This window comes from Rhinoderma darwinii, unplaced genomic scaffold (assembly GCF_050947455.1).
Source record: "Rhinoderma darwinii isolate aRhiDar2 unplaced genomic scaffold, aRhiDar2.hap1 Scaffold_922, whole genome shotgun sequence".
Lineage (NCBI taxonomy): Eukaryota > Metazoa > Chordata > Amphibia > Anura > Rhinodermatidae > Rhinoderma > Rhinoderma darwinii.
This window is the reverse complement of record NW_027464495.1, coordinates 26,264-53,384: the sequence shown is the minus strand read 5'-3', so window position 1 is coordinate 53,384 and position 27,121 is coordinate 26,264. Positions and strand designations below refer to the sequence as shown.

Sequence of the window (27,121 nt, the reverse complement as noted above, 5' to 3'; positions counted from 1 at the left end):
CTATCTACAGGGGCTCTATGGCAGGAACTATCTACAGGGGCTCTATGGCAGGCACTATCTACAGGGGGCACAGTGTGTGTGTTTAGGATACGGTGTATGGTGCTATTATAATTAGAGGTGCAGTGTATGGCGCTATTATATTTAGGGGCGTAGTGTGTGGTATAATGATAACTTTATATTTATTTATAGGTGCAGAAATGTTGGAAAAGTGAGAAGCTGAAGACATCTGAGCAGCAAACTGCAGAAATGGTCTGTGACCGGGAGAAGCCACCATAGAGGTCTGGACCGGATGGAGAAAAAGAACTAGAATCTGAGACGTCACCGGTGAGTCACTTAATGTAAATGTTTATTCTGCCTCTAATCAGTAATGTAGTCACTTTATGATCTGCAGCGAGATGATTATGATAGGATTTATTTTTTGTGAAACAGCATCTCCCAGCATATCCTTATCATTATTCGGGCCATGCTGGGAGCTGTAGTTTTACGCCGTACACACCTATACAGCAGGGGTAGCACTAAATTGAGCTGTATTTGTGCTGGTGTTGTATATATGTACTGAGCTTGGTTCTGGGGCTGTATATATGTACTGAGCTTGGTTCTGGTGTTGTGTATAGAACTATATTGCTTGTGAAATGTACAAATATTTTTATGCTCGCGTTACATAAAAAGAAATGACACGTCGATTGGTAGAGAAAACAAACACGGCAAGGGGGAAGGAGATGTCGGGAAAGAGGTTGGGGGGGGGCGCCAAACTGAATCTTTTCCCCGGGTGCTGGAGAACCTAGCTACGCCTCTGATAAACCTTAACTGTGTTTGTGTGTTTGTCTTTTTCTTTGGAAAGAGAAGGACATCTCTAGAAGTGTGTTTCGCCCTGTGATATGCCTTTTCAATGGACCTCATACTATATCTGCGGTTAAGGAAACGATTTTACAATTTGTCTGATGAACAGATTCTCCTAATCCGCAGAAATTGTCCAATGGGGACTGCCTGAATAGAAAAAAGAAAAAAAGAAAAATGATCCAGAAATATAACTAGGCACTCTTGGGTTAAATAAAATTTAACATAGTATTTTATTTTTGAATCCAGATAATACCGGCAACATTTAATTTATACATGAATACAAAATTTACAATTTAAAAAGAGAAATCTCCTGGCCAAGGAAAGGAGAACATACAATAGAACCTTCAAACATAGGTGATATTGCCTGATGGATATATAGCAAACTATATATGTGAAAAACAATTATGAAAATTTTTTTTCAAAAAATGAAAAACCGCTGGGTCGTGTTCACACTTGCGGTTTTCAAACATATATATTATTTATATCACAAAATGGCCAGAGTTCCTATTTGGAGTAGCTGGTAATGAAATTTTTAAAGAAATTCACTTTATGTGTAAGTAACATGACTTTACTCTCAAGATAGGAAAATAGCCTCATGAATTAAAGGAATGTGGTTAACAGCGTGCTTTTTTTTCCCCTCATTCATGAATCCTCAGATCCAAATCAGATTTTATAGTGATAGGAAGTCTTTTCACAGACCTTTGGGTCAATGTGTAGCTCTCATGATATTAGGCTTTGAGGTACGACATCAATTTTTATAGGTTTTTTACCTTTACCTTCGACATCCAGCAAGTGCCGGGAAACCATGCAGGGAAGCGGTCAGCTCCGAGGTGGAAAATAGCAAATCTCCACAGAAGGAAAGTTCGCTTGTGTGGCCACACATAAATTTCAAAGCCTTCAAATCTCCACCCGACAATGCAGGATCGCACGCCGGTATATCAGCTGAATAAGGGCACTCCGAGAGGAACAGACCCAACGAAACAGGATCGCACGACGGCAACCAGGTAAGTAAAAATTCCAGAGTATGTCTCCTTCCACGTGTGATCTTCAACACTGGACAAGTATTCTCAGGGCAGGGTTTGGACGTCACAACCCGCCCCGTTAATTAGAACAGCTGACGCGTTTCATCCCTGAACGGGATTTCTTCAGAGCAGTTTCAGGACTGCCTGAATAGTCTGTGGGGGATGGGAAGAAGAAGAGTGTAACAATAATCTGACAGAGGTCTCCTTACGATACACATCGCTTTGCAGAAAGTCATGTATATCCTTGACAAGTTTAATATCTAGAAATTCTATTTGTTTGCAGTGGAATTTATAGGTAAATTTCAGGTTTAATGTATTCGCATTCAGATTAGTCATGAATGAATCAAACTCAGACATCGCTGTCCCACATCCTCCCTGATGACGCGGCTTCCGGAAGTGGGGTGGTGGCCATCTTTTTACCCCCTATCTGACGCCGGTGTCCTCTTTCCGCTTGTGACCGGTGATTTTTGATCTGTAACACATGGGCCAGGTAGGATATAGGAGGGGGTCCCGCTAGGATGATGCCAACCCCAGACGAAGGCATTCACCGAAACGCGCGTTGGGTGTTGGCGTCCTTCCTATGCGAGACCATGACTTTTGGTGTGTACTTATTCCTTACCCCTTGAAAAAGCCATCCACGCGAAACGCGCGTTGGGGTTTCTCCACTTCTGGGAGTTACCATATTCCTGGAACGATATGGGTCAGTACTAGCGGTGTTTCCTTTGCAATCTTTAAATATATGATCATTGATTGATACATTTACTATTCTAAACTTGCGATAGGTTTAGCTGCTAAACACTTATGTCTACTTAGACAGCAGGTTTGGTCGTACTGAGTTTCTCTATGCCTAACTATTAGGTTCCTTATCTTTTTCATGCCTGTTACTAGACCTATCGCTGTTTGCTGATATGTATCGTTACTGTGTATGGTTATAATTAACCTTTGCTTTCTCTGTATCTGTCGTTTGCAAACCGTTTAGAACCACTGCTACAACTACAGATATATACTAACTGCTGTTTGTATTGTTTTATCCTTTTGACCCATGTTCCTCTCCCATACTTTTGGAGATATACAGTCTTTTTTGATTTGTAGTCTATTTTTAATCGTGTTACTTGTATTGTCTAATAAAATATATATTTTTCTATGCCATCTGGCATTTATATTTATTGATAGTTTCTGACTCTTTCTTTCTCTTGTGCTTAATCTGATATTTGGAGTTTCTATCATTACTGGGGAGTCGAATAAATATAACCGCACTTGCTGGCGACTTAACCCATAGACTGTATAGTCCCATGAGACATATGTTTGACATTATTCCTTACACTCGTCTGTTATCTCATGTTGACAGTTTGATGCTTGAAAAAGGTCCCAAGGTGGGACAGAAACGTTGCATTTGCCATGTTGGCACAATAAACTTCACTTTTTTCATCTTGATCATCGGAGTGCTGTTGGATTTTCTTCGTGTAATAAAATTTATATATTTTTATACTCCAACATTTTGTGTCGAAGTTGATCATTTTTCCACTTTGTAGTGTTCTTCTGGAAAAGAAAGAAGCCAAAGATGTCAGTGTGTCGAAATGCAGACAAGTCATGGCTATGAGAAGTCGTCTTGGCGGTCTTGGCTAGGTGAAGAAAAGAAAAACGAAAAGTGACCTACACTGTACATAAAATTAGTGCCAAACAGCCACAATTATATCTAAAAAAATATATATAATTTTTTTATGCTGCAGTCAAAACAATCATTAAAACCAATGATGAGTCTCACAAGAATCTGCATCACAGGGGCACATTAACTAGACCCCTAAGTTAGTTCAAACCCCTGACCAGTTCCTTAAATTATTCCAGACCCCAGACAAGACCCCTAAATCAGACCCCAAAATTAATAAGACCCCAGATTAGACTAAAGGAAATTAACTCAGACCGCTCTATTTACTTACTGTTCCTCGCTGGCTTCTCTTCTTTTTGGGCGCCGCTGCACGCATGGTCCTGATGCCAGCCAGCACAAAGACCTTTTATGTACCGCAACACACAACATCCTGGCGGTGACTAACATCAAGACCCTGTGTGGCGGGCTGTGAAGGGCTTGATGTAGCTCTGGGGCCCACTCACAACTGCGACCAATGTGACCCCTATAGCTCTGCCACTGCTTCCTGTTTAGAATCCATAGCAATGAAATAATAAATGCAATATGTCTTATGCCTGACTTTGATCTGAATGGACTCCATGTAACAATGTAACACTACATTTCTCTACCTATGCAACCAGTATACTAATAGTTATATCACTGTACATAGAGATCAGGACAATACATAGTATATAGAGAATTTATATAATAGAAATATATATGGCTATGAATGTATGACATATGGGGGCACATGTATGACAACAATGCCAGTCAATTTCTTGTAAATCTGAATAGAAATGATAAGATCACATTATAAAGCTTCTGGTCCTCAGATTTTGCACATTTTACCCACGTCCAACAGATTTTTGGATTTGTGGATGCGTCAAATTTATGAGAGGCCTGCAAGATGTTAAATGGTAAAGATGACATCCTCCGCCAGGTCAGACATCAGTCAACATGCTTCTAACTCCAGCACCTAACCCAAAGTTACATACATTATATATCAATGTTATATTAAAACGCACCATGACATTATTTCAGTGTACTTTCCCTTTAAATTTGCTGAGGCATGAATCATCATAGCAAGTGCCGCAAACAACAACCAATAGAATCGCAGGATTTGAATTTAAAGATAGAGAAAAATCATCAGTTGGTGCCAGTCTGCGATTGCTCTTTTCAGAGATAAGACAGGCTCCATTTTGTTCTTCAAAGCGACTTGACAAACGTTTACTTTTATCGGAGGAGAAGACACTACTGCGTATCTGCGTCTTCTGAGAGACAACACCAACTGTCTTCAAGACTTCACAGGTAAAGTGCCGCCATTTACTAACCATAATGACTGATCCATGTCATCCCAGACACAGACACAGACGCTTCTTCCACTACTGAAATGGATTGTATTTTATTAATAAACTCAAAGGTTTTCACCTAAATACCCAAAATCTGGATAAACTAAGGAGACAAGAGTAAAATAACCCGACGTATCATCTCCTTCCGCAGATCTTTCTGATGGATCCCAAGCTGTAGGACCGTATGCTTATTATTATTCTGTATTTAGAGAGGTTTCCATTCTAGAAAATGATATCAATAGGATTTTCCACCATATTCTGAACAGTCTGCCAGGACCATCACCCCATGTCTTCACTTTTACCCTTCGTAGTGGCAATCCCCCCCCCCCCCGGTGTGCAGGGAACTACAACATAGTCTGATTTAATTGATTACACAATGCTGTCTCTTCATTCTCAGGATCGCAGGGGTCCCGGAGATCAGACCCCACTAATCAGAATGTTATGTCATATCCTAGTAATATGCCATAACACTCAATTATGAGTAAACCCCTTTAATATTCATAGTATATACATTTTATACCTCAGTGCAGCTGTCCTGTGATTCTTCTTTTTTTATTTTCAACCAAGTTTTAAAATGGGTCCGGGGATATGGATAATGTAAGAGGGATGTTTATTGTGTTTTTCCTATAATATATATATATGTATGTATATAATATTTAGTATGTGTGTAGTAACATATCTTATAATGCAGAGGCATAACTTGAAGCTCCTGGTCTCTAATGTAAAATCTGTAACAGGGCCCTCTCTATACCATGTGTCATTTATAATACTGGTGTCTTCTTATGGAAGAGTGGATTTTGGGCCCCCTATGGCAGTAGATCCTGGGTGTGATTGCTACCTCTGCACCCTCTATAGCTACGCCCCAGTTATAATGTCAGTCCAGCGCACATATTACATGTTTATATTAATATAAGTTTTTGTAACATCTTCTTCAGGAAACTGGAGGCCCTCAGGCTTATTAGCCATTGGGCCCATGACTGTGTGGCACGGAAGGGGTTAAAGGAGGGATATATCCTGCTAGGGGTGGGTCTGTCCAAGATAAATTTAGGTGGGCCATAGGTCCTATAGGGATAGAGGGCACCCGCCCAGGGGCGCAACTAGGAAAGACTGGGCCCCATAGCAAACTTTTGACTGGGGCCCTCGCCTCCCCTGGGTGTCACACAACCCCCCCTTGTAGATTGTGCCTTTTTTACAGCCCCCCCTGTAGATAACGCCATACAGCCCCCTCTGTAGATTGCGCCATACAGCCCCCTCTGTATATAACTCCATAATGTCCCCTCTGTAGATAGCGCCATACAGCCCCCTCTGTAGATAGCGCCATACAGTCCCCCTGTAGATAACGCCATACAGCCCTCCCTGTAGATAACGCCATACAGCCCCCCTGTAGAGAACGCCATACAGCCCCCCTGTAGAGAACGCCATACAACCCCCCTGTAGAGAACGCCATACATCCCCCTGTAGATAACGCCATACAGCCCCCACTGTAGATAACGCCATACAGAGTCCCCCCTGTAGATAATGCCATACAGCCCCCTTTGTAGATATCTACAGAGGGGGCTGTATGGCGTTATCTACAGGGGGGACTCTGTATGGCGTTATCTACTGAAGGGGCTGTATGGCGTTATCTACAGAGGGGGCTGTATGGCGTTATCTACAGGGGGGGACTCTGTATGGCGTTATCTACAGAGGAGGCTGTATGGTGATACCTACAGGGGGACTGTATGGCGTTATCTACAAGGGGGACTCTGTATGGAGTTATCTACAGAGGGGGCTGTATGGCGTTACCTACAGGGGGGGCTGTATGGCGTTCTCTACAGGGGGCTCTATGCCGTTATCTACAGGGGAGGCTCTATGGCGTTATCTACAGTAGGGGTGTATGGCGTTACCTACAGGGGGGACTGTATGGCGTTATCTACAGAGTGGGTGTATGGCACTACCTACAGCGGGGCTATATGGCGTTATCTACAGAGAGGGTGTATGGCGTTACCTACAGTGGGGGCTGTATGGCGTTATCTACAGAGGGGGCTGTATGGAGTTATCTACAGAGGGGGCTGTATGGCGTTATCTACAGGGGGGCTGTATGGCGTTCTCTACAGTGGGGGCTGTATGGCGTTCTCTACAGGGAGGGCTGTATGGCGTTCTCTACAGGGTGGGCTGTATGGCGTTCTCTACAGGGGGGGGTGTATGGCGCTCTCTACAGAGGGGGCTGTATAGCGTTATCTACAGAGGGGGCTGTATGGTGCTAACGTCATACAGTCCTCCCTGTAGAGAACGCCATACAGCCCCCACCTGTAGGGAACGCCATACAGCCCCCTGTAGGGAACGCCATACGGCCCCCCTTGTAGGGAACGCCATACAGCCCCCACTGTAGAGAACGCCATACAGCCCCCACTGTAGAGAACGACATACAGCACCCTCTTAGGTGAACGCCATACAGCCCCCCTATAGGGAATACCATACAGCCCCCCCCCTGTCGGGAACGCCATACAGCGTCCCCCCTCCCAAAAAAATGCGACCTACAGTGTGTCCTACAAAATACATGTATCCCCTATCCACAGGATAGGGGATACATGTGGGATCGATGGCACTGATAAGGAGAACGGGGGACTGAAAGTCCCCTGAAGTTCTCCATGACTAACCTCTGACTTCCGGCTTCTGCGCAGCTCAATTAAAATGAAAGGAGCGCTGGTCACGCATGCGCACAAGCGCGACCGGCGCTCCATTCATTTCTACGGAGCTGCCGACACAGACCCCGGAAGTCCAAGGTTTGTGATGGAGAACTTCAGGGGACTTTCCGTCCCCCGTTCTCCCTATCAATGCCAGCAATCACACACGTATCCCCTATCCTGTGGATAGGGGATACATGTCTTTTGCTTAATGGCAGAGCGGGGAGATACCTCCCTGCTCTGCCGTAGTCGTGTTCAGTGGCGTCCCGCTGTAGCAGCCATAGCGGCTGCTAGCGGAGCCTCCGGCCATGGTGGGGGCCCGTGGCAGCCGCCACGGCTGCTACGGCGGTAGTTACGCCACTGCACCCGCCCCACTGAACGTTTTTTGGATAGAAACAGAAAAGAAAAGAGAAGTATATATTGACAAAAAGTCATAAAAAATAAATTTAAAAAAATATAAAAATAATTAATTATACAATATGTTTTAAATAAGAGACAAAAGTAAAATAAATATAAGTTTTTGTACTGTGACTGTGTGGCACGGAAGGGGTTAAAGGAGGGATATATCCTGCTAGGGGTGGGTCTGTCCAAGATAAATTTAGGTGGGCCATGGGTCCTATAGGCATAGAGGGCACCCACCCCACTAAACGTTTTTTGGGTAGTTTTTGGGGCGGTCTTGCACATCCTCCCCTTCTGGGTTTATAAGGCGAGGGCGGGCAGTCATCTTCCTCTTTTGGCCATTACTTGTCCCACCCTCCCTCCCTATTTGTTTTGTGTTGAACCTAATTTTTCTTTAAAAAAAAAACCAGAAAAGAAAAGAGAAATATATATATAAAAATAATTAATTATACAAAATGTTTTAAATAAGAGACAAACAAAAATATAAAAATAAATTATATATATATATATATATATATATATATATATATATATATATTTGTCTCTGAAGCACTATGTGTATTTTATACGGAATTATACATCGTACAATTGTCATGTTGTTTAGCAACTCCAAGTTTGTAAAAGGAATTGTCGTTTTTCTGGTCATGAGGCATTGGATTCGTTTGGAAACTCATGTCACAGCAGGCGGTAATTTGTTATTAAAAGAATTGACCTACATGCCCTTCCTTAGGCGGGCTGGCATACGGGTATAATAAGAAAACTTTATTTTGAAAATACTTAAATAATAAATAAAGCTGTGGCCGACCCTCGTGTCAACCCACGTTTAAAAGTTTAGTTGTGTGTCGTTCAAATTACTTGTATGGTTTATGTATAATCCACCCTAGCCTGTACATGGTACAGGTATGCGCACAGTCAGTCACATTCCCAAATATTCATGGTAATATTCTCTTCTATTTAAGTTTCCCAGGAAGAGGAGAAGAGATGGCGAGGAAGAGGAAGAGAGAAATGTTCACTCTTCATGTGGAGGAGACGTCAGTACAAGATTTTATATCACTGCAGTCACTACATACCAAATCCATACTTAGTGTTACAAACCATTACAAATCTAATCCATCAGCTTCTTATTAACCTCTTCACCCATGAGAATAAACGCCCTATAAGGGTGACGCGTGCTTCTACCAAGGTTATACAAAGCTTAAAGGGAATGTGTCGCTAGAATTTTTTTTATTATTTTTAAATTAAACAGTTAGTATATAAATGATTACACATTGTTCTAATTTTTTTCATTTTTTCACAAGTCTGGAAATATTATAAATTAGATTCTAATTTATAGCATTTCCATGTGCTGGTAACTAGAGGGAGCAATTCCCAAAATTGCAGCATTGGCATGTGGTAAAGCAACCTCATTGCCTTATGCTGCAAAATTGGAGAAATCACACTCTTTCCAGTGTCCTCAAACAAGGAGAAAGGAGGGGGTTGAATGTTCAAATCGCCGCCATTTTTTGAGCGATTGCACAATGTAGGAGGATTAGATACAGTGGTAATCACAGAATATAAAACGAACATACACAAACATAACTTACCTGCTCCTGCCGCCGCCGTTGCTGTCGCCGCCACTGCCTCCGCTCCTAGTCCTTGCTTCTGAACATATGGACTGAAGCCGCGACCATAAGTAGTCGTCTTACTGTCCGGCCGCGGCTTCCGGTCCACATGAAAATGGCGCCGGATGTCGCTCTGCCGAAGACCTACCTTTTGGTCTGTGTGGGAGCGGCGCTTCCGCCGTTTCCACACAGACGGCGTACACTATAGTGAATGGAACGGCTCCCGTTCGCATTCTCTATGTGGATGTATGTGCCGTATTCCATCTCTGTATGTGTCGTTAATCGACACATACAGAGATGGAAAAAAAATGGCAGCCCCCATAGAGAAGTAAAAGAAAGAAAAAAGAAACACAAACACACAAATAAATAAAATGTATTTTAATGACATACTAAAAGCAATAACATATAAAAAAAAAAATTTTGTGACACCTTCCCTTTAACTAATGCTCTGAGAGGTGACAGCACTAACCCCAGAGACATACCACGAGGAAATGTTCTTAAACATGGATTTTACTAAGATTTCCCTGTCATTTATTTATTTCATTTTTAATTCATTGTAAACTTATTAACACATAATTGTCTGTATTTTATATTTTTACATTGGACTGCTGACTGTAATATCTATTTCTTCGCCAAACATGGACTCCTTGGATTGCTTTTCAGGGTTCTGACTCCTATAAAGACATTATACGAGAGCGGAGTACTGCGTGGCAGCCTGAGTAGCGCTCTTTACTTTGAGGGATGTCATGGTGGGACACCCCACTCCCTTTAATCTGCTCCTCACCCTCCTCTATTTTTTTTTTTTTTGTAACTTTCTCTTCGTTCTCTGTACTCTTATGCGGCTGTTGAATCCGTCCTCTTCGTAGGGGGCCTGGAGTCATGTAGACTACTCTCCTGCGTGGGAATATTGGCTTTCACCTTAGTTCTTTATATGTACGCTGCATTTATACTTTCTGTACTCTTATGTAATTCTGTACCCCAAATGTTTTACAAAATGGACCTTTTCGATCATGAAAATAAAGATTTTATATTTTTACATTGGACTGCTGACTGTAATAACTATTTCTTCTATCACAGATCGCTGACCTACATGATAGACGAGTGCCGGAAGAGGAGGAAGGAGCATACCCTGCAGCCAGAAGAACGGACTGCTTTCTACAATCTCCTCGGTAAGATTCACTGCACCTTCCAATGATTCTGACCAGACACAACGAGGGGGATTTATTAGGACTGACGTTTCATACCCCGGTCTTAATAAACAGTTCGCTGGATTAGGATGCGACACATTTAATAAGAAGCTAATTTCTCATAATAATTTTGCCGCATCTTTCAGCTGGCCATTCACAACAATCGTGGCGTAACAATTGCACTCACAGGGTGTGCGAACGTGACCGCAGCCCTATCCCTTTTCTCCCGGGATCGGACATAAGATAACAAATCTATATATGCTCACCGTTCCTCTTCTCCCTATGCCCTCTCAGCATGCTACGGCTCATACAACATACAGGGCCATATATGTGATGCAGCACTCAACTACCTCAGTGCTGCGTCACATACAACGCTCTGCGCCAGTGCCTTGTATGAGCTGTGGCCTGCAGGGAGAGCCTAAGATGAGCCAGTGGGGAGAAGCGACGTGGAGCGTTGAGGTGAGTACATTTTTATTTTATTATTTTGATGAATTGTCCGATAGGAGGGGAGGGGGAATTTGATCACACAAAGTGTGATTTACATTTATTCTCATGTACAAACATATGACAACTTATTCTAAACATAAGCCATCAATATTTTATCAGTGGGGGTCTGGCTCCTGGCACCCCTATAGTAAGCAAAGTAAAGGAGCTGCAGTGTTCCAGCGAGTGTTAGGCTGGGTTCACACGACCTATTTTCAGACGTAATGGAGGCGTTTTACGCCTCGAATTATGTCTGAAAAAAAGCCTCCAATACGTCGGCAAACATCTGCCCATTACTTTCAATGGGCTTTACGATGTACTGTGCCGACGACCTGTCATTTTACGCGTCACTGTCAAAAGACGGCTCTTAAAATTACAGCCTCGTCAAAGGAAGTGCAGGACACTTCTTGGGACGTTATTGGAGCCGTTTTCTCATAGACTCCAATGAAAATAGCTCCAAAAACGGCCGTAAAAAATGCTGCGAAAACGCTGCTAAAAACGTGAGTTGCTCAAAAAACATCTGAAAATCAGGGGCTGATACGTTTTTTGTTAAGCGTGTGAACATACCATAATGAATCCTTTACTGTTTAATCAAGAACAGCGCCATACATAAAGTTGTGGCTGTGCCTGGTACTGCATTTCACTGCTGCTCAGTCCCAATAAAGTGAATGGGACTGATCTGCAGTACCAGATATAGCCACAACCATATATATGGTGCTATGCGTGGGTAAACAACAAAGGGGCCGTTGTTTATCTCTTCTCCCTGCTTGCATTCTGGGCCCTAATGACCAAGGAATATTTTACATTTTCCGTCGTCACATTCGAAGAACTATAACTTTTTTATTTTTGCGTCGACATAGCTGTATAAGGTCTTGTTTTTTTTACGGGACAAGTTGTATTTTTTAATAGCACCATTTGGGGTACATATAATTTATTGATTAACTTTTATTAACTTTTTTTTGGGGGGGTGGTAGAAGAAAACCTAAAATTTTGCCCATCTTTTTTGCGTCCTAAATCTACGCCGTTTACCGTGTGGTATAAATTACAAATAACTTTATTCAGCGGGTTGTTACGATTGCAACGATACCAAATTTGTATAGATTTTGTATGTTTTACTACTTACACAGTAAAAACACTTTCTTTTTTAAATTATTTGTTTTTGTGTCTCCATATTTGAAGAGCCATAACTTTTTTTATTGTTCCGCCGATGCAGTTGTATGAGGGCTTGTTTTTTGCGGGACAACTTGTAGTTTTTATTGGTACCATTTTGGAGTAGATGTGACTTTTTGATCACTTTTTATCATGTTTTTAAGTCAGGATTCACAGAAAACAGCAATTTGTCCATTGTTTTTAATTTAATTTTTTACGACGTTCACTGTGCGAGTTAAACAACGTAATAGCTTTATAGTCGGGGTCGTTACGGACGCGGCGATACTAAATATGTGTAACTTTTTTGATTCATTTTGTTTTTTTTAATAGTAAAGCATTTTGTAAGGGGAAAAAGTGTGTTTTTAATTAAAAAAAAATCAATTTTTTTTTTAATTAACTTTATTCAACTTTTGTTTTTTACTTGTCCCACTAGGGGACAACTACTTTTGTATTGCAGTGTATTACTGCCTGTCTGTTTAAAACGGACAGGCATCTGCTAGGACATGCCTCTGGCATTACCTAGCAGGTATTCACTACAGGCAGACCTGGGGGCCTTTATTAGGCCCCCGGCTGCCATTGGAGACACAGACACTCGGCGATCTTATCGCCGGGTGCCGGTGAGATGAGAGGGAGCTCCCTCTCTCCAAAACCACTCAGACCAAAACCACTCGGATGCGGCGCACGCTATTTAGCGCCACATCTGAGGGGTTAAACGGGTGAGATCGATACTAATATCGATCTCACACATTCGAGCAGGGTTGCCCCAGCTCTCAGCTACATCTGGCAGCTGAGAGCAGGGAGATTTAACGGCTCCCTGCTCTGTTTATTTATCCTGATGCAGCGCCGTGAAAAGGCGTATGCATCAGAATAAAGCCCACTAATGACCGCCGTGAAAAGGCTAATCGGTGGTCATTAAGGGGTTAAGCATTTACTTAACCTTTAATTCTTTGTATATAAACTATTTTGGATTTAAAGAATTTGAAATGAACTTTTTTCGTAGATGATGAGCACATCCAGCTGTTTTTGGCCAAGGACATCTGTTTGAGGATTTCGGACAAGGTAATTTTATAATGACAAAACAAATAGACAATCAGCCAGATATAGACATGACTGACAAGAAAGATCAGATTTGAATAAAAGGGTTTATGTGGCATTAAGAGATATTCTACTTTACATCTACGTCCTTGGTAAGATAATAATATTAGATTCAGAACAATGAGGATAATCCTGTGATTTATGTGTTAGGATTATGGACCGATATTAATAAACATATAAATAGAATCACCACATAAAGATAAGACATAAGAAGAGACCATTTCTCTATCTCCAAATTCTAACTTCTTGTCTTCTTCCACTAGTATCTGCTGGCCATGGTCCTCGTGTATTTTAAGAGAGCCGGACTGCGTACCGAGGAATACAGAGAGAATTTCTTTGCATCTCTGTGAGTATATTCACGTATCACATGTTTGAAGGAATACTCTCAAGTAGTTGTGGATCATGTGCTTTCAGGGTCACCATCAGGGCAGTACAGCTGGTACGGCAGTCAGGGGCCCGGCCACAATGCTGAAAAAAAGGGGTCTGCCGCTTCTTAGTAACTGTAAACATTTCCATCAGGGCCCCAGCGTTAGTTACTTGGAGAAAGGAACGGACCCTTCCGTTCCTTCCTTGGAAGTAACTGTAACACTGGGACCCCGAGAGGACAGTAGGGGAAGCTGCTGCATGAGAAGCATGAAAGCAGCTCCGTGTGGAGAGAGCCGCCCACCAGACATTTAAAAATTGTCTTATTTGTGCCGCAATTACAAAAATTACATTAAAAAAATAATGGAACAAAGCATGAAAAAAACTGTGCTTTTAGGCTATATTTTCACAGTACAATTAAATCAAGTAAGAGATTTTGCAAAAAATTGAATTTGAGTGCACTGTGTGAATAGACCCTAAAGGCCGTTTTACCGGCAGATAATCGGAAGGTGCAGCCAGCGCTTTTCAACGAGACATCGTTAATTAAGGCCCGTTTGCTCCTGTCACACGGAGCTATGGATGGAGACGAGTGGTCGTTACTCGGATCCCTCGTCCCCATACGTTATTATCATTTACACAGGGAGATGTGCTGCTGACAACGATAATATTTCACTTTTTTAAAACGATACGACCAGCAGATGATCGTTCATCTTGTGTTCGCTGCCCTCTTTACACGGGGCAATTATCGGCAACGAGCGTTATATGAATGCCTATTTACAATACAATACAATACAATTTATGTGAATGGGGTTTTCAAATCCGCATTCACATGCAGCAGAAAAAAATCTGCATGGGCTTTAGGGCATTCTGCTGATTGTTAAATCAGCAGCATGCCTATTATGTTGCAAAATTGGCACGCACTTCACTCTTTACAATGCAAAGGGTTAATTTGCTGCGAATGCTTAGCAAAATCTTTAAAGGTAAATTCACACGTAGCATAAACACTACGGATTTTCCACAATGGATTTCATTTTGGAAAATCTGTAGCGTAATACAGTAGCAGCAGAGTAGATCAGAAGTGAACAAATCTCATCCACACGCTGACTAAAAATATACAGAAAAACAGTTCATAAATTGACCTGCGGTGCGTTTTTTTAATCCGCAGCATGTCAATTTATGCTTTGGAATCGCTGCTTTTCTGTTGCGAGTTTTCCCAATTGGATTTAATGGGGAGGTAAAACCCGCAACAAATAGCAGATGTTGCAATTTTTGTGGTGAAAAAGCTGCAATGTCAGGGGCTTCCCAATGCCGGAGTCCCCAGGCAGAGCATCACAAGCAGTCTGCCCGTGGAATTGGCCCAGATAAAGCCCCTGACGTCTCTGTTCATTTATGGGCAGTGACTTCAGGAGTTTCCCCAGGGCCGTTCCCCAGGCGACATATCCCATTGTGTGCCACATGTTTTGGCTGAATTCAATAAAATCCAGGGTATCAACTGGTCACTGACTGCTTCATGGTTTCGTTCTCTATAACTTGAACAAAATCAGTTACTGCATATAACGTACAAACGTGAGCGCCCCACTTTCCGTTGCCCACCCACGGTAATGAAGGGGGGACCCAATATCTTTGGCTGTATGGGGCCCAGAAATTCCTGATTGCGGCCCTGTTTGCTTTACATTAGCTTTATCCCTTATAGGTTACAAAACAATTATGGTCATGTTTTAGCAGTAAAATAAAAATATTTTAACATTTTAATATCCAAAAGACAAAATATTAAACCTATAGATTACACTATGTAGCCTTCTGACTTTGGGGGGAGGGGTCATTCTAACATCCTTGGACACCATCGCTATCATTTATAGTAACACAAGTTTCCTTTACATTGAGATATAGACGTATACAGTGCACTGCTCTTCCATGTGTCATTAATAAATTATTACTTTTTTAAAGATTTCTAGCGAACCAGTTTGAGGAGGACGAGGACTTCAGAGACGAGATCTACGCGTGGAACTTAGGAAGTGACTGGGAAGTGAAGACAGAAGAGCTGCATCACCAACGCGACCAGTTGCTCCGCCGGATGGACTTTAGAGCGTGGGTGGCCCGGACCACATGTGATCTGGTCAGTAATAGAAAACAGTGCCGTCTTTCATTAAGAGTCTGTGATGAGAAGCCAATTTTACCTCATTTACTATTCCATTTTAGATCATGGCACAAGACCCTTTCCACTGGGCATGGATGAGAAACAGGCAAATCCATCACAGCTGGGCCATACGTGCGTCAAGGAGAAATAAAGAGGAGTTTTACACCCGAGGCCCATGGAAGAGCGCGCTGTCCTGTGCCCGTTGTAGAAACATCATTTTGTATCCGTGCATGTGGAAAGTGGAAGGAAACATCATTAGCCGGATAGACACAGCAGTGGACCCGGAGACACCGATTGAGGTCCCTGACTAATAATAACGCTGGTAAGTAAAATGTTGGTATTATAAAGAAGTAGGTAAGAAAAAATGATCACAAAAGTGCGAAGTAAAATTCAGTAATGGATCTTCTAATCCACATGTTGATGAACAATTTCTCTTGTACCTCTATTCCCACCCAGGAGGTTCTGCTGCCTGATCCACAAGAGAGAGGAAGACCATGATGGATGACCAAACATGAGGAGCAGGTAACGTATAACACATGCATGCACGCACACAAAAACACATAATAAATACATACACACTAATACTTACACACACACATATAGAACTATACACAATCATACTCACTGACACACTGCATATAGTAACACAGTCACTTTTTAGATTTTCTGGCTCTATTCCTTGTATGGGGGAATCCACAGATACACATGTATACTGTACACGCGCACATACGTTATATAGCGTTAACCTCTCTTAGTATGCCAGAGGAAGGACAGTACAGCGGCCATGGTTTCCCTGCAGGTTTCCTCCACTGGGGGTTTTGCCTGTCCTGAGTGTCGCTCTACGCTCTTTGTGAGTGATGGGAGGTAACACACAATCACAACACACACACATACACACAACAATAAAATTCACATAGTTTAACACTCCTTACGTTGTCTGAGTCATTTCTTGTATGAAAGTGACATATGGTGGTCTGTGTGATGGGTTTGTGATAATGTCCTCCCTTCTAATCGCACTGGAGAAATTTACTGACACTATGTGAGGGACGTCCGCTCATCATCGACATTCAGGAGAGGCATCAGCAGAAGTCTAGAGGAAAGAAGACATTTACAAATCAATAAAGAAATGCATTTATTGGATGTAAGGTTCATGGGTGGGCGTTAGTTAAATTGTAAAATTAAACAACTTTCTAAATAGTCTTTATTAAAAATGTTCTACCATTTTTTTGCTCTAGAGTCTGTGCAATTCCTATACATAGCTGGCTGTGCTGCTGCTTTTGTCATAGATCTGACAGCTCACTGCTCGCTCGGGACTGACATTATCTGCTCTCCCCTGCTTTCTTTCAGTGTTAGAGATACCAACAGGGAGGGGCGGGGGTTATAAACTATATTAGATACCCAATTACAGTGACAGCCACAGTGTGCCTAAATCTAATGACAGCCAATGTGTCATCAAATGCAGTGACAGGCACAGTGTCTTAAAATACAATGACAGCCACAGTGTCCACAGATATAGTGACAGCCACATTGTTCAAAATATACTCACAGTCAAAGCGCCCCCAGATATTGTGTTAATCACTGTGTCCCCCAAATATATTGACAGGCAGAGTTTCCCCCGATATAGTGATAGACACATTGTCCCAATTTTGAAAACCGAACTGAGGGCGGCTGAAGTAAAGGCCCGGCAAAGCATCACAAGGAAGGAAACTCATCATTTAGTGATGTCCATGTGCTTAGACTTCTGACAGTCAGTGACTTACAGCCAAGTATTAACAATAATCCTTATATCTATAGTGATTGTAGTTTGACTCTATATGCAGGGATCATCTGGTTTTATTTTTACACCAAATACTCATCTTATTGACAAGAAAATATCCCAGGTCACACTTCCAAAAAAATTAGGTGAAAAGCTTTGATATTAACCTTAAAGAGACTCTGTCACCAGTTTATATGTGCCCTATCTCCTACCTAATCTGATAGTTGCTGTATTGTAGATAACATCAGTTTTTGTTTTTTTGTTTTTAAAAGAGTCATACACTTCTCTTCATTCATGTTCAGTTGTACTCACAGCACAGCGTGATCTCGCGAGATCACGCAGTGCTGTCACTCCCACATTAACTTTACCGGATTGTCGGGAGAATGAAAAGACATCTTCTCCTGGCTGGAGGCGATGTCTGGTCATTGTCCCGTAGGTCCGGTAAAGTTAATGTGGGAGTAAGTGACAGCACAGCGGGATCTCAGCGACTATCAGATTAGGTGGGAGATAGGGCACTTATAAACTGGTGACAGAGCCTCTTTAAGGTTAATATCAAAGCTTTTCACCTAGTTTTTATTAGATGAGAATACCACTTTAAAAGATGCGGATTGGTTGGATGCACTGGAGTATCCCTTACTAGTATCTCCTGCTGTTAACAATAAGAAATTATTGCTATCTCACACCAATGCCACTGCTTAGAAGGGGTTGTAGTCCATCTACCAATTGTCATAGATGTATGGCAGTCAACGCCGACTTTTGGCACCTTATATGGCAACGCCCCAATATTTCACACTTTTGGCAGGTAATTGTATCCTTACTGACTGATATTTCCCAGAAGCCAGTTCCTATGACTCCAGATGTTTGTCTTCTTGAAGCCTGGTCCTACTACAAATAATCACTTTCACAGGAGGCCCTCCTCTTGGTCTGGAAAACCATTGCTATGTGGTGGATGGCAAGGCGATCACTCTCTGTTAGGCAGTGGCAAAATATGATTCATACAATAATCCCATATGAGCGCTTGGTATACAAGAATAGGTGGTGTCCCCAAAAATTTACCATACTTTGGGATACAAGCTTTTCATCCACACTCACACTCACACTTTACTCTGAGAACTGACTTAGGACTTCAATGTCTGCACATCCGATGTAACTCTGAAATGTGATGAGGAAATCGGATTCCCTTGGTTTCTTTTTCCTTAATCTGTACCATGTGCATATACTGTATATTGCTATTATGACCCACATGATGTCTTACTATTGTAGGAAACATTTTTCTGTACCAAAAACAGGGAGAGAAAATGTAAGCAATTCATACAATCTGTTGTGACATTTCTGCTGTAATGTATCTTTCTTATTGTCTACTGAATTTTCAATAAAAAGAGCTTTAAAAAACTTTTGTTAATTTATCCAATTTGTTTTTTAAATGTAAAAATGGAGGGATGATGTAAATAAATGGCTGTATTTCCTAAAAGCTTAACCCATTAGTGACTGCCAATTCGCCTTTTCAGGGCGGCCACGAATGGGCTTTATTCTGATGCATACGCCTTTTCACGGCACTGCATCAGAATAAATAAACAGAGCAGGGAGCCGTTAAATCTCCCTGCTCTCCGCTACCAGATGTAGCTGAGGGCTGGAGGAATCCCGGCTCGAACGGGTGAGATCGATATTAGTATCGATCTCACCCGTTTAACCCTTCAGATTTGGTGCTCAATAGCGGGCGCCGCATCAGAGCGGTTTTGGAGAGAGGGAGGGAGTAAACAGACAGGCAGTAATACACTGCAATACAAAAGTATTGCAGTGTAATATAAAAGCGATCGCAGGATCACATCATATTAAAGTCCCCTAGTGGGACTAGTAAAAATAAAAAAAGAAAGATTAACCCCTTAATGACCGGGCCTGTTTGGGCCTTAATGACCAAGCCAGATTTGTTAAATCTGGTATGTGTGACTTTATCAGAGAATAACTCAGCGAAAGTTTTGAATATCCAAGTAATTCTGACATTGTTTTTTCGTCACATGTTGTACTTTATTTTAGTGGTAAAAGTAGACTGATACGATTTACGGAAATTAATAAAAAAATAGAAAAAATGAAGAAATTTTGTAAAAATTATCATTTTTCCCTATTTTTAACGGCAATATGTACATACATACAGTACAATTTTTTTTATTAAATATATATTTCCATCTCTTTACTCTATTTTGGCAGCACTTTTGAAAAAAAAATATTTTTTTGGAGCAATTTAGAAGACTTGCAAGTTTAGTAATAATTTTATACATTTTGAAGTACATTTGGTTTTCCTGCACCAAGCCAGGTTTTCAGAGGCTCATAGGTGTCAGAATGGTGGAAACCCCCACAAGTGACCCCATTTTGCAAACTACACCCCTTAAGATATTTATTAAGGGGTGTTGTAAGTATTTTGACCCCACAGTTTTTTTGTAAGAATTCATGCAAAGCAAGTGTAAAAAAATATAATCTCACTTTTTTCATAAAAGTATAACTTTGAAGACCGATTTCTTTGTAAAGCGACCATGAGAATGAAGAAACACACCCCAAAATCTATCACCCTGTTTCTCCTGTTTTCAAAAATGCCCCCATTGTGACTCTAATGCATTGCCTGGACACACGGCAGGGCCCGAAAGGAAGGGAACACCCGGAGACTTTCAGGACTCATATTTTGCTTGAAAATGTTTTAGGCCCCACTGTATATTTGGAGAGGTTTTGAACTACCAGAACGATAGAAACTCCCCATAAACGACCACATTTAGAAAACTAGACCCCTTAAGGTATTTATCTAGGGGTGTAGTGAGTATTTTGACCCCACAGTTTTTTGCTAAATTTAATGCATAGCAGGTGAAAAAAAATAAAAAATCACTTTTTCCATAAAAATATCACTTTGAAGACCGATTTCTGTGTAAAGCGACCATAAGAATGAAGAAACACACCCCAAAATCTATCACCCTGTTTCTCCTGTTTTCAAAAATGCCCCCATTGTGACCCTAATGCATTGCCTGGACACACAGCAGGGCCCCAAAGGAAGGGAACACCCGGAGGCTTTCAGGACTCCTATTTTGCTTGAAAATGTTTTAGGCCCCAATGTGCATTTGGAGAGGTTTTGAGCTGCAAGAACGATAGAAACTCCCCATAAACGACCCCATTTAGAAAACTAGACCCCTTAAGGTATTTATCTAGGGGTGTAGTGAGTATTTTGACCCCACAGTTTTTTGCTAAATTTAATGCATAGCAGGTGAAAAAAAATTAAACTTCACTTTTTTCATAAAAGTATCACTTTGAAGACCGATTTCTTTGTAAAGCGAACATGAAAATGAAGAAACACACCCCAAAATCTATCACCCGGTTTCTCCTGTTTTCAAAAATACTCTCATTGTTGCCCCAATCTGCTTATTAGACGTGTGGCTGGGCCAAAAAGAGAGGGAGCACCCTTTGGCTTTCAGGGCAGAATTGAATAAATTCTCGGCCCCATATCATGCATTTAGAGGCATTGAGCTGCCTGAACAAAAAAAAAAAACACGCAGAAATGACCCCATTTTAAAAACTAAACCCCTAAAGGTATTCATCTAGTGGTGTAGTGAGCATGCGGACCAAAAATTTTTTAAAGGAGGAAATAATGGGTATCATTTCAGACACTATGGGTATATAATGTTTTCTTCAAGCTTTTATTACGTTTCCACATGAAATAGAGGAGACGTGGTAGAAGGTTATTTTGTTAGAAATACGCCACATTAATAAATTTGTGCGGCACAGAATAGAAGTGAAGCCGTGTATTCATAACGGATACATGTCGCTATAGACGTATTTGCCTGTACTTATGACTATGTCTTGCTGAAGAAGCAGTTGGTGCCATTATGATGTCATTGTGGACAGAATTCTGTCCTAATATAAAATCAGTCGGAGAGGAAAAAATAAACTGTACTGGAGTGACGGGCAATATCTTCAAACAAATGGAGGAAAATGTATCCAACTATGTTGCAAACTCGAGTCTGTTCACTAGATAGAAGAACACCTGCAGGGCTGTCATGACAAGGATTTTTTTTTCAGTGACTGGTTGTACAACGTCTCTTTAGCTCCATCAATCCTTATGAGGGACGAATGTGCCAAGTGACGCGGTACACCATAACAGGCCCCTGCCCGGCAAGGTAGGAACCGCTATGTGCACAAAACAACCAATCGCCTACAGAATATATAAAGGGACAGTGTCCAAAACCATCTATAGGAACAGTAAGGGTATGTGCACACACACTAATTACGTCCGTAATTGACAGAAGTATTTCGGCCGCAAGTACCGGACCGAACTCAGTGCAGGGAGCCAGGCTCCTAGCATCATAGTTATATACGGTGCTAGGAGTCCCTGCCTCTCTGCAGGATAACTGTCTCGTACTGAAAACATGATTACAGTACGGGACAGTAGTTCCACGGAGAGGCAGGGACTCCTAGCATCGTACATAAGTATGATGCTAGGAGCCCGGCTCCCTGCACTGTGTTCGGTCCACTACTTGCGGCCTCAATTATTAGAGATCCTCCAAAAAAAAAATATCATGCCTGTATCACGGTACAGAATTAGGAATGTAACCGCTGTATGTGGCAGGACATAGTCATAAGAAAAAGGAAATACATCCCCAATTTATTCTTGTAACCATTGCTAAAATGCACGACTTCCACAAATTCAGGGGCGGCACGGGCCGCAGGTGTTGGATTTATCTACTAATAAATGCAATGCCCACATTTATTTTTTATTTCAAGAACACTTGTGGGGTCCTTGTTCTGAATAGACAGATGTGGGCTCCTGCACAATAAACTGTATTCATTTGTGAGTGATCAAGTCCTGGATTTAATTGTCCAAGAATTGTATAAAAAAAATCATAAAGGGGAAATTTAGTTTTACAGTCTGAAATAAATAAACCTCCCCATGAGAATCCCTCCCTCCCTTGGAAAGCCCAGAAACTAAACAAAAAAATATGCATAAATGAAATTGACTCCCTAAAAAGAATCCCCCCCCCCACCCCACCCTTTTTGGTTTTCCCTAAATTATAGATAAAATTAATAATTAGAAACGGTGTGGTAGGTCTCAAAACAGGGGTAGTTGCACAGGCCTGGATTTGAAGGGCACATGGGGCAGTAAAACCGGGAATCGCTCCTCCTTCCGTGTTTACTGCACACCCGGCATCTCTTTTGGGGGTATCTTTGGTTCACAGAGGCAGGGACGGGGTGAAGGAAGTGGCACTCAGTGAGCCTTTTGACATCCTCTGACTCTAGGGAGTCTCTAGGTGCGGGGGAGTCAAACAGGAGGTGCTCTATAATTTTCTCCTGATACTGGAGGAAACTGAGCGTTCCCTGGGTCTTGTACAGCACATAGCTGTTGTAAGTGGCCATCTGGATAAGGTTGATCGCTACCTTTTTATACCAGGCCCTAGTTTTGCGCTTGACCAGGTACGGTTGTAGGACCTGGTCAGATAGATCAACTCCCCCCATGAACTTGTTATAGTCCACCACGCAAACCGGTTTCCTCTTATCAGAGGTAGCGCCCCTCTCTCTTACTGCCACTGTGGTGTCCTCGTGCACGGTGGAGAGCATGTACACGTCCTTTTTGTCACTCCATTTGACAGCGAGCAACTGGTCACTTGCAAATGAGAGTGACGCACCCCTTACTAGTCGCCTGGACACCAGTCGTTGAGGGAAGCAGACTCTATTTTTTCGTACCGTCCCACAGGCCCCTGTAATCGCAGCATGGAGGGACTTATACAGGGGGACACTGGTGTAGTAATTGTCGGTGTACACATGGTACCCTTTTTGTAGGAATGGCACCATGAGTTCCCAGACAATTTTCCCACTAATGCCAATATCCTCTGGGCAACCTGGGGGATTAAGGTGGTGGTCCCTGCCCTCATAAATGAAAAAGCCACAGGTGTAGCCCATTGTGCTCTCGCACACCTTATAGAGTTTCACTCCGTATCGGGCTCTTTTGGAGGGGATGTATTGTCGAAACGATAGACGGCCCTTGAAGGACATAAGGGACTCATCTACCGCTAGTTTTTGGCCTGGGGTGTATAAATTGAAAAATGAGTCACTTAGGAGTGAGATTAGGGGTCTCAGTTTGTTGAGGCGATCATAGGCTGGGTCACTTCTTGGGGGGATTTGTGTATTGTCAGAAAAATGCATGAAACGCATTAGAGTCTCATAGCGCGTTCGGGCCATAACGGCTGCAAATACAGGCGTGCTATGGATAGCGCTGGTAGCCCAATAGGAGCGGATAGAGGTTTTTTTTACTATCCCCATGTTTAGGGTAATTCCCCAAAAAAAAATTATTTCAGAAACTGTTGTGGGGATCCATCCTCTGGCATAGCAAGACCTGAGATTTTGGGTGCCAAATTGCCTGGCGTATAAATTCGTCTGCTGGACGATTAGTTCCAGGACCTGATCGCCTATAAACAAATTAAAAAAATTATAGGGACTAAAATTTGAGACATCTGCGTTGATGCCTGGAGTCGCTGTAAATGGCAAAACTTGGGGGGAGAAAGCAATTGCAGGATCCCAAATTGCGGAAGGGACTGCAGTACTAGGCCCGTCTCTTGACGCTTCACCGCTGACCGCTGCGTCCACCACCATAGGGCTGGGGGGTCCAGTGGCAGAAGCAGAACTTGTGTCGCTTTCTGAGCCAAGTTCTGCTTCTGACGCAGTGTCCGTATCACTGCCGGAACCGCTAGAGCATAGCATGGCGTATGCCTGCTCTGCAGAGAACATTCTGCGGCTCCTGCGGTTCATGTTCACCACACTAATATTTTTTTTTATTTTTTTTTCAGAAGACAAACAAAAAAACGGGGGTGATTACGTGTAATCTGGGGTGATTACTGGTAATCTGGGGTAATTACGGGTAATCTGGGTTAATTACGGGTAATCTGGGGTAATTACGGGTAATCTGGGGTAATTACGGGTAATCGGGTAATTATGGGTAATCTGGGGTGATTACGGTAATCTGGGGTGATTACGGGTAATGTGGGGTAAATTACGGACAATATTCGGATAATATCGGAACACTGGCGAGTAAGTATGTGGTGTATTTTACAGTATAATACCGCACAAGATTTGTATAGTATTTCTCTCTCTCCTCTCACAGATCAACTACAGTAAGAGGAGGGAGGGAAAGAGCACAAATCTTGTGCTGTATTTTGAAAATATGGGACTATGGTCACTGTGATAGGTATATCACAGTGACCATCTGATCAGGGACCAATTATAACGGGGTAATTACAGGTAATCTGGGGTAATTACGGGTAATCTGGGGTAATTACGGGTAATCTGGGGTGATTACGGTAATCTGGGGTGATTACGGGTAATGTGGGGTAAATTACGGACAATATTCGGATAATATCGGAACACTGGCGAGTAAGTATGTGGTGTATTTTACAGTATAATACCGCACAAGATTTGTATAGTATTTCTCTCTCTCCTCTCACAGATCAACTACAGTGAGAGGAGGGAGGGAAAGAGCACAAATCTTGTGCTGTATTTTGAAAATATGGGACTATGGTCACTGTGATAGGTATATCACAGTGACCATCTGATCAGGGACCAATTATAACAGTCCCTGATCAGTTTCCATTTACAGGCAGAATAGCTGCCTTTCAACTCACAGCGCATGCGTGCGCCATTTTTTTTTTTCCCGACGGTTGGGGGGAGGGGGGGGCACGATCGGAGGCCTAACAAGTAGTTTTTTATCTCCTCTCACCAAACATTCATGGTGAAAGGAGATAAAAAGTTAGATTTATTATGCTGCATTAATTGTAACGGCGATCGCCGGTATTCGTTGAATACCGGCAATCGCCGGTTTGGGGACCGCAAACAACGGTCCCCAGACTGTGCTCCAAGCCCTCAGCTACCTCTGGTAGCTGAGGGCAGGGAGCTATCAGTCTGCACGGCGCCGCAATCTTAATTAGATTGTGTGTGCATGCACGGGCGCCATTTTTTTTCTCTTCCCGGCAGCTGCGGGAGGAGAAGAGAAGGGGGGCACGATCGCGGGCATAGGAGGCCCTTCAGGTTCGTTTTTTATTTCCTCTCACCAAACATTCATGGTGAGAGGAGATAAAAATTTCGATTTTCCACCGCTGCACTAATTGTAATGGTGGTCGCTGGTATTCGTTGAATACCGGCGATCGCCGTTTTGGGGACCGCAAACAACGGTCCCCAGAGTGTGCTCCAAGCCCTCAGCTACCTCCGGTAGCTGAGAGCAGGGAGCTATCTCCTTTCACGGCGCCGCAATTTTATTCTGATGCAGTGCCGTGAAAAGGCGTATGTATCAGAATAAAGCCCGTTAGTGGCCGCCGTTAAAAGGCGTATTGGCGGTCACTAACGGGTTAATAAAGTTAATAAAAAAAAATGTGAAATAAAAATTGAAAAACCCACTTTTTCCCCTTACAAACTGCTTTACTATTAAAAAAACTAAATTGAGCAAAAAAGTTACACATATTTGGTATTGCTGCGACTGTAACGACCCAGACTATAAAGCTATTACATTATTTTAGCTGCACAGTGAATGCCGCAAAAAATAAAATAAAAAACAATGGAAAAATTCCTGTTTTCTGGGAATTTGGGAATGTGATAAAAACTAATCAAAAAGTCCCACCTATTCCAAAATGGTACCGATAAAAACTACAAGTCGTCCCGCAAAAAAAAAGCCCTCATACAACTGCATGGGCGAAAAAAGAAAAAAGTTACGGCTCTTCAAATATGGAGACACAAAAGCAAATATTGTTTTTTAAAAAGGCGTTTTTACTGTGTAAAAGTACTAAAACATACAAAATCTATACATATTTGGAATCTTTGCAATCGTAACAACCCGCTGAATAAAGTTATTGTGTTATTTATACCACAGGTAAAAGGCGTAGATTTAGGACGCAAAAAAGAGCGGTGAAATTTATGTTTTTTTCCTATTCCCCCCCAAAAAAAAGTTAATAAAAGTTAATCAATAAATAATATGTCCCCAAAATGGTGCTATTAAAAAATACAACTTGTCCCGCAAAAAACAAGACCTTATACAGCTATGTCGACGCAAAAATAAAAAAGTCATAGCTCTTCCAATTTGACGATGGAAAAAAAGTAAAAAATGGCTTGGTCATTAAGGTCTAAAATAGGCTGGTCATTAAGAGGTTAATGCAATATTTTTGTTAAACCCCTAGTAAATAATGAGTGGATAAAGTAGTTGATGGCAGATATGTGTCATTGAGGCTTCTTGTCTAAGTTATGCAAGTGACTGGAGTTTGGGTCTGGGCTTTAGGGGTGACTGAAGCTCTTGTGACAGAACAATTAAATTGCAAATGCAGGTGTGACGTCCTTGAATACAGTGATAGCCACCATATCCCCAAATTTAGCCACAACTTTAGTGTTTCCAAATACAGTGAAAGCCGCAGTGTCCCCAAATATAGCAAAAAAACACAAAAT

General features: G+C 42.1%; 1 protein-coding gene and 1 long non-coding RNA gene across 2 annotated transcripts; one reads left to right on the top strand and one right to left on the bottom strand.

Annotated features, from left to right (window-relative positions):
- Positions 1–3,254: 3,254 nt before the first annotated feature.
- On the bottom strand, positions 3,255–18,576 carry LOC142732869 (uncharacterized). Its single transcript, XR_012879708.1, has 3 exons — positions 18,490–18,576; positions 16,848–17,005; positions 3,255–3,401 (listed from the first exon to the last, which is right to left on the bottom strand). It is a non-coding gene; the product is annotated as an uncharacterized LOC142732869 (long non-coding RNA).
- LOC142732868 (speedy protein 1-B-like) lies at positions 10,577–16,579 on the top strand. The gene is made up of 6 exons (XM_075849492.1): positions 10,577–10,670; positions 13,321–13,379; positions 13,679–13,761; positions 15,726–15,894; positions 15,978–16,237; positions 16,372–16,579. Exons 1-5 carry the CDS (start codon positions 10,592–10,594, stop codon positions 16,224–16,226), a joined length of 639 nt encoding a protein of 212 aa, XP_075705607.1. The 5' UTR covers positions 10,577–10,591; the 3' UTR covers positions 16,227–16,237; positions 16,372–16,579.
- Positions 18,577–27,121: the final 8,545 nt, after the last annotated feature.